Here is a 7,485-nt window from a genome sequence, read left to right on the forward strand (position 1 = left end):
GCTGCGGGGCGCGTCGTGCCCGGGGACCTAAGGCCCGGCCGACAGCGCCCAGGGCGGGCACGGCAGGAGCAGGACAGCGGCCGTCAGCCAAGCCCGTCCCCGCAGGCTGCTCCTTCGGCGGGAAGGTCTATGCCTTGGACGAGACGTGGCACCCGGACCTGGGGGAGCCCTTCGGGGTGATGCGCTGCGTGCTGTGCTCGTGTGAGGCGGTGAGTGGACCTCACCATCTTGGCCCGGATCCTCGCGGGTTGGGCAGCGCCGAGATCTTGAGCTAGTGGAGTGGACTCGCAGCTCTACGGGGAGAAACAAGCCTCTCTCGATATTTGAAGTGTTTTTCTGGTGCCCACTTCAAGCTTCAGGTGCTGACTGTAATGGATCGCCCACAGTGTCAAGCGCTGTGCCAATTCCATTTCCCCGGTCGGTCTCTCACTTAACTCCTATTAGAACCTGGCTAGATCATTATTCCCACTTTCTAGATAGGGAACCTGAAGCGCCAGTGGCTAGACAACTTGTCTGGGGTCAGGCAGCTTGTAAGTAGCAGAACTGTCTGACCCTGTCTTGACCTGGGTCCCCAGGATTGATTTCTTGTCCTCACTCTGTTTCCTGGTCTTTTCCTTGAGTAGCCTCAGTGGGGTCGCAGAGCCAGGGGCCCAGGCAGGGTCAGCTGCAAGAACATCAAACCCGAGTGCCCAACCCTGACCTGCGGGCAGCCACGCCAGCTGCCTGGACACTGCTGCCAGACCTGTCCCCAGGGTAAGGCTCACTTCTCCCTCACTGCTGGGTCCTGAGCCATGCTGATGGGGCAGGTAGAGGGCCTACTAGTCCTCCCAGTTCCCAACTGAAGCTGTGTCCCCATGGCTCAGAGCGCAGCAATTCAGAGAGGCCCCCGACAGGCCTGGCCTTCGAGTATCCCAGGGACCCAGAGCACCGCAGCTACAGCGACCGTGGGGAGCCAGGAGCTGAGGATCGTGTTCGTGGAGAGGGCCATACTGGTAGGCTGGGGTCAGGGTTGGGGTGAGGAAGGAAGGGCTGGGATTGTATTGGGGGCTGGGTGGCTGCTGCACACGATCTTCCTCCCCTCCAGACTTCGTGGCGCTGCTGACTGGGCCGAGGTCGCAGGCCGTGGCTCGGGCCAGAGTGTCCCTACTGCGCTCCAGCCTCCGTTTCTCCATCTCCTACCGGCAGTGAGAAAGGGGAAGGAGAAACCAGGGGTCAGATGGGGGCGGGGGAGGGAGAACTGGGAGAGGCTGGCTGGAGGAGCTGTTCTGGCCCAGGCTCAGAGTTCCACTTCACTGGACCTCTTCTCCCCAGGCTGGACCGTCCCACGCGGATCCGCTTCTCAGACTCCAGTGGCAGCATCCTGTTTGAACACCCTGCTGCCCCTACCCAAGATGGCCTGGTGAGATGATGCCATTTATGAGTGCTTATCCAGTCTGGGCACAGTGTGGACAGGGTGCTCTCTCTGCCTTGCCTCCATGGGTCCTCACAAGTCCAGTGGGAGGAAGGCACTGACATTATGATGGCCGTTTTACAGATGAGGGGACTGAGGCTCAGTAGCAGCATGTGATTTGCTCAAGGTCACGCAGCTAGTAAGTGGTGGAGCCAGGATTGGACCCAAGCATCTGGCTCCAGGGCCCCTTCACCAGCTTCCTAGGAGGACATGGGGCCTCTTCCCGTATTCCTTCCTCGCTAGAGCGGGGCCTCTCAGGGCCAGTCCTGCTTACTGTCTGAGTAGGGCCTTCTTGTCTCTCTGCTCCAGGTCTGTGGGGTGTGGCGGGCAGTGCCTCGGTTGTCTCTGCGGCTCCTTAGGGCAGAACAGCTGTATGTGGCACTCGTGACACCCTCTCACCCTTCGGGGGAGGTCTGGGGGCCTCTCATCCGGCACCGGGCCCTGGCTGCAGGTGAGGGGAGCAAAGGGCCTCTGGATGTGAAACTCTTGAGTGTTCTTTATCCCCAGGAAAAGAAAGGGCTGAGGAGAGGGCTTTCTGATGAACTCTTATGATCTTCCCTCCCCCAGAGACCTTCAGTGCCATCCTGACCCTAGAAGGCTCCCAGCAGGGTATAGGTGGCATCACCCTTCTCACTCTCAGTGACACAGAGGACTCCTTGCATTTTTTGCTACTCTTCCGTGGGCTGCTGGAATCTAGGAGTGGGGGTAAGTGGATGGGGCAAGAGCCCGGGACAGGGTTGGGAGAGCATCTGGCTCTCAGAGGTGTCCACCGTGTGACCATCGCAGGGCCAGCCCCGGTTCCCTTGCGGCTCCAGATTCTGCACCAGGGGCAGCTGTTGCGAGAGCTCCAGGCCAATGCCTCAGATCAGGTGAGTGAAGATCTGGCTCTTGCTGTTAGCATCTCTAGTCTCTCGCTGCTGCCCACCATATCCTGCTCTGTCCCCAGGAGCAGGGCTTTGCTGAGGTGCTGCCCAATCTGACAGCCCAGGAGATGGACTGGCTGGTGCTGGGGGAGCTGCAGGTGGCCCTGGAGAGGGCAGGTGGGCCAGGGCCACGCATCAGTGGACACATTACTGCCAGGCAGAGCTGTGACGGTGAGTCTGGGTGGGGCCTGGCATCTTGGGCACATAACTGAGAGGCCAGATTAGCACAGGGAGGGGCCAGGGTGTGAATGGGAAGGACCCCTGCGACTGAAGAGATGAGCAGCCAAAAGGCTAACCTGCCACTGTCTGTCTGGCTCCTCTGCAGTCCTGCAAAGTGTCCTTTGTGGGGCCGAGGCCCTGAACCCAGTTCAGACGGGTGCAGCCGGCTCAGCCAGCCTTACACTGCTGGGAAATGGCTCCCTGATCTACCAGGTACGAGTCAGGACTGCAGGAGCTGGGAGGCCAGCAGGGCAGCTGGACGGGGTGGGAGTTAACCTTCAGTGGTTCTGGCTCCAGGCCAGCTCTGCTGTTCCAATTTGTCCTCCAACCCTGCCCACCAGGTGCAAGTAGTAGGTACAGGCAGTGAGGTGGTGGCCATAACGCTGGAGACGAAACCCCAGAGGAGGAACCAGCGTTCTGTTCTGTGCCACATGGCTGGACTCCAGCCTGGAGGACACACGGTGAGTACTTCTGGTAGACATGAACCCCAGGGCCTCAGAGCTACAAGATGTGGGCTGGGGGAAGCAGGTGGGAAGAACAGTGATCACGGTACTTGCTCAGGGGTGCTCTCTTTGGCCTGTTGATTCACTGGAAACATTTTTTTTTGCTTTTGTTTTATGTTATTCATGTAGTTTTTTAAAAATATAATAGTTTATCATTACATCATTTTGTGCCTTTTCCATATCAGTTGTAATCCCCATGGGCTTCCCATCACCACATCACATGTGTATCATCACCATAGTCCAGTGCACTTCCCTCTCTCCACTCCCACCCCCCATTTTTGATCCCATTCCCCACTCCATGCCTCTGGTATATAGCTGCTCATTATTATTATATTTTTTTACTGGGCACATATTTAGTGAGCCTTAGGCGAGGGTCTGGAATACAGAGAAAATCAGCTGTGCGCCTGTTCTCAGGAAGCGCATGTTGGATGGCTGCAGTTAGACACCAGTGTGGCAGACCATGTAATCAGACCACGTTACAGTGACAGCATGTGACAGCGCTGAGCTGCTCTTTGTCTCCTTTGGTTGCTTACTTACACTATTGTTGGCCCTCAGAGTACCCATTGTATAGATGAGGAAGTGAAGGGTCAGAGAGATTAAGTAACTCCTCCAGCTGCTGCATAGGTAGGCAGTGACAGAGAGGGGACTTGAACATGGCCTGCAAGGTTCTTATCCAGTGTTACTTGTGTGTGGAGTGTGTATGCGTGGTGGGGGGTGGGTGTGAACAGGTGGGGGAAAGGCTTCAGAGTCTTGGGTTTGTGTGAAAACTGAGGAGGGGTGCAGCAGGGATTGGTGGGGTATAGTTAGGACTTAGCCTTCCCTGTCCACTAGGCTGTGGGAGTCTGCCCTGGGCTGGGTGCCCGGGGGGCTCATATGTTGCTGCAGAATGAGCTGTTTCTCAATGTGGGCACCAAGGACTTACCAGACGGAGAGCTGCGGGGGCACGTGGCTGCCCTGCCCTACAGTGGGCACAGTGCCCGCCATGATGGTGAGTGCCCCAGGGTGTCTGCCCTTCTGTGTCCTCTAACTTGTCACTTGAGTATGTGTGGGATGGTGCCAGAGAGCCAGGATCTGGCATGTCTTTCTCTGTGCCCAGACTCCAGGTTGGCACCTGGATGTGTCCGGTCGCCCTGCTGGGACATGTGTTGTCATAGTGCAGAGGCCTAAAACTCCCTGCTCCTAGGCTTCGGGACATTGTCTACCAGCTCACAGAGTCTTTGTTGGGGGAGACGGGGAATTCCGGGGCTGAGCGGGTGCTCCAGGCCACTGTCTCATCTCTAACCTCTTCTCTGTGGCACCCAGTTCTACCTGTGCCCCTGGCAGGAGCCCTGGTGTTACCCCCTGTGCAGAGCCAGGCAGCAGGTCATGCCTGGCTCTCCTTGGATACCCACTGTCACCTGCACTATGAAGTGCTGCTGGCTGGGCTTGGTGGCTCAGAACAGGGCACTGTCACTGCCCACCTCCTTGGGCCTCCTGGGATGCCAGGGCCCCGGCGGCTACTGAAGGGATTCTATGGCTCAGAGGTGAGGACGCAATGGTGGGATGCAGCTTGGAAAATACCCGCTTGTTTGTTTTTTAAAGATTTATTTATTTATACATAAGAACTGAGGTATAGAACAGGCAGATGTACTGAAATACACTGGGCATGTCTGGGGAGGTCTTCTGTGCCATATGGGTCACCCCCCCCCAGGCGGGGGATCGAACTCGTGCTGCAGTGGCTGTGATAGTTTCATAGTGCTGGGCCTTAACCCCTCGTGCCACCAGGGAGGGCCTGGAAAATATCTGCTTTTTAGCGCGAAGGGCTCTCTGGGTCTGTGGAGAGGGAAGCAGGGAGCAGGCAGCCAGCCCCGTGTGGCAGAGCTGGCTTGGTCTGGGACTCAGACAGACGTGGGTGAATCTCACTCAGCCTTTTATTATCCATTCTCTTCCCTGAATCCTCCTTTGGTGGGACCCCTTAGATAGCATGTAATATCCTGGACCTATTGAGGTGGGATGAAGTGGGGTGAGTTGCCATGGACTTGGGGTCATGTAGCTGGCTTCTTGGCTCCCCCCTATTGCTAATGGCTTCTCGACCCTGGAGACATCGAACTGCCTTGGGTCCCAGTTTCTCCCTCTGTGAAGTGAGTAGGCTTAGTCTTAGGCTGCCTTGTTTCCATCTCATACCCTATCTAATCATAGGCCCAGGGTGTGGTGAAGGACCTGGAACCTGAGCTGCTACGGCACCTGGCACAGGGCACTGCCTCCCTTGTGATTGCCACCAAGGGGAGTCCCCAAGGGGAGCTGCGAGGGCAGGTAAGCAGGTGGTGTGGGCCACGGGCATGTCTCAGAGTTGGGCTGGTGCTGTGTGTCCGTGTCCAAGTTACTTGCTCTCGCTGACTCCTGGGGGTGGCAGGACCAAACTCCCTGACAGGTTGGGAGGATGTAGTCAGATAACACATGCACGTAACGGAGCTGGCAGCCGACACCTCTGTCCCTGACAGCGGAATGATTGCTGTCCCTAGTGACATCCTCTGGGGACACAGGGACACTCAGGGTGTCCCTGTGTCTCTCAGGTTGTCTGGTCTCTGATGGCGACTCAAGGGGGAGCCTAGGTGTTCCTCACCCACCTTTCTTCCCAGGTGCACATTGCCAACCAATGCCAGGTGGGCGGTCTACGCCTGCCAGCAGCAGGGGCCGAGGGGGCGCCGGGGGCACGCAATGGGGTGGCAGTCCCCGTGCCTGCACTGCCTGCTGTGTTAGGCCCAGACAGCCCTGTGCCCGCCAAACCCAGCGGTCCTGGGCGGCCCCGAGACCCCAACACCTGCTTCTTCGAGGGGCAGCAGCGCCCCCATGGGGCTCATTGGGCACCTAACTACGACCCACTGTGCTCCATGTGCACCTGCCAGGTAAGAGGCCCAGGATGGGTGCACTGGGCCAAGGGGCCTGGGAATCCCAGTCCACCCGCTCCTCACCTCTCCCTGCAGAGACGCACAGTGATCTGTGACCCTGTGGTGTGTCCTCCGACCAGCTGCCCAAGCCCTGTGCAGGTTCCGGACCAGTGCTGCCCTGTGTGCCCAGGTGAGTGCCCTGAAAGGGAGGGGAGGGTAACGAGGGGCCGCAGGTGGGAGAGGAGGCTCTCGGGAGGGATGGACAGGGGATGACCCTTTGCTTTCAATCTGTCTTTGACTCACAGAGAAACAAGACGTCAGAGACCTGCTGGGGCTGCCAAGAAGCAGAGACCCTGGAGAGGGTGAGCTGGAAGCGTGTGTGCAGATTGGGGAGTGCGGAGGAGTTGTTGGGTGGGACCAGAGGGAGGCAGGAAGGTGAGAGCATTTGTGGGGGCGGGGAGGCTGAAGGACACAGGTTTCAGAGACACCTGATTGTCTCCTTTAGGGTTATTGGCCCAGGAGCGGGCCCTGGGCTTGACTAGTGTGGGGTTGGCCTGAGCTTCAAGCCTTGGTTGTGGGCCCAGCTAGTGAGTTCAATACTAATGGCAGTTGGGCACTGTCCCCCACCAGGCTGCTATTTTGATGGTGACCGGAGCTGGCGGGCAGCGGGTACCCGGTGGCACCCCGTCGTGCCCCCATTTGGCTTGATTAAGTGTGCTGTCTGCACCTGCAAGGTATGGCTGCCCCATCTTCTCTGGTGCCATAACCCAGCCGGGTCTACAGAGATGGGGAGGGGGCTGCCAGTGGAGGAAAACCCATCCTCGGTGAGGAGGACTCAAGGATGAAAATCATCTGAGAAAAGTCCTTTGGGCTTTGAGAGTTGGCTTCCTGTAGGAGAGGGCAAGGGTTGACCTGGGCATGAATTCTGGTCCTGCCAGCTAACTCATGCCATATAGCCTCGGGCACTTTCTGTACCTTCCTGTGATAAGCAGATATGATAGCACCTACCTTGCAGGGTTACAATGAGGATATGAATTCAGGTATATAAAGCACCCGTCCAGGGCTTCTGAGCAAGAGGCCATGCATCTATTGCATTTGAGGTATGGGAAAGAAGAGGGAGAAAGCTGGAGGCTTCTGTGCTCCCCTCCTTCCTGACACCCCTCACTCAATGGATCCCTACAGGGGGGCACGGGAGAGGTGCACTGTGAGAAGGTACAGTGTCCCCGGCTGGCCTGTGCCCAGCCTGTCCGCGCCAACCCCACTGACTGCTGCAAACAGTGTCCAGGTGAGGGGGGTGGGCACTGAGGCCTCTTGGGGCAGATAAGGCCCTTCACTGCTTTGTCCTGGGTGAGGGGATGCATTGTGAGGGTGGATGGAAGGGGTGTCTCAGTAATTCAGCATTTATTGAGCACTGCTTTGTGCCTAGCCTGGGGCCAGGGCTCTAAATGGAAAGACTGTGCATGTATTATGGGCTATGTTGGGTTTCAGCTCCTGCCCCATCCATCTACCCACCCACCCACCCA

General features: G+C 57.8%; 2 protein-coding genes across 2 annotated transcripts in view; both read left to right on the plus strand.

Moving 5' to 3' along the window:
* The first annotated feature begins 179 nt into the window (after positions 1 to 179).
* Positions 180 to 1,768, plus strand: LOC105854065 (chordin-like). The gene is made up of 5 exons (XM_012729722.1): positions 180 to 209; positions 624 to 753; positions 864 to 992; positions 1,085 to 1,184; positions 1,312 to 1,768. Exons 1-5 carry the CDS (start codon positions 180 to 182, stop codon positions 1,406 to 1,408), a joined length of 486 nt encoding a protein of 161 aa, XP_012585176.1. The 3' UTR covers positions 1,409 to 1,768.
* Positions 1,769 to 1,771: 3 nt separating this feature from the next.
* The window catches only part of LOC101626998 (chordin), a 7,442-nt gene continuing 1,728 nt past the window's right edge, over positions 1,772 to 7,485 (plus strand). The window contains exons 1-13 of the mRNA XM_012729712.1: positions 1,772 to 1,901; positions 2,018 to 2,319; positions 2,397 to 2,544; positions 2,699 to 2,805; positions 2,934 to 3,053; positions 3,927 to 4,083; positions 4,398 to 4,618; positions 5,274 to 5,387; positions 5,714 to 5,980; positions 6,059 to 6,152; positions 6,268 to 6,324; positions 6,593 to 6,696; positions 7,145 to 7,247. Coding sequence (XP_012585166.1) covers positions 2,164 to 2,319; positions 2,397 to 2,544; positions 2,699 to 2,805; positions 2,934 to 3,053; positions 3,927 to 4,083; positions 4,398 to 4,618; positions 5,274 to 5,387; positions 5,714 to 5,980; positions 6,059 to 6,152; positions 6,268 to 6,324; positions 6,593 to 6,696; positions 7,145 to 7,247 — 1,648 coding nt within the window. The 5' untranslated portion in view covers positions 1,772 to 1,901; positions 2,018 to 2,163. The remainder of the gene's footprint in view (positions 1,902 to 2,017; positions 2,320 to 2,396; positions 2,545 to 2,698; positions 2,806 to 2,933; positions 3,054 to 3,926; positions 4,084 to 4,397; positions 4,619 to 5,273; positions 5,388 to 5,713; positions 5,981 to 6,058; positions 6,153 to 6,267; positions 6,325 to 6,592; positions 6,697 to 7,144; positions 7,248 to 7,485) is intronic.

Source organism: Condylura cristata, unplaced genomic scaffold (genome assembly GCF_000260355.1).
Source record: "Condylura cristata isolate star-nosed mole 26May11 unplaced genomic scaffold, ConCri1.0 scaffold00003, whole genome shotgun sequence".
NCBI lineage: Eukaryota > Metazoa > Chordata > Mammalia > Eulipotyphla > Talpidae > Condylura > Condylura cristata.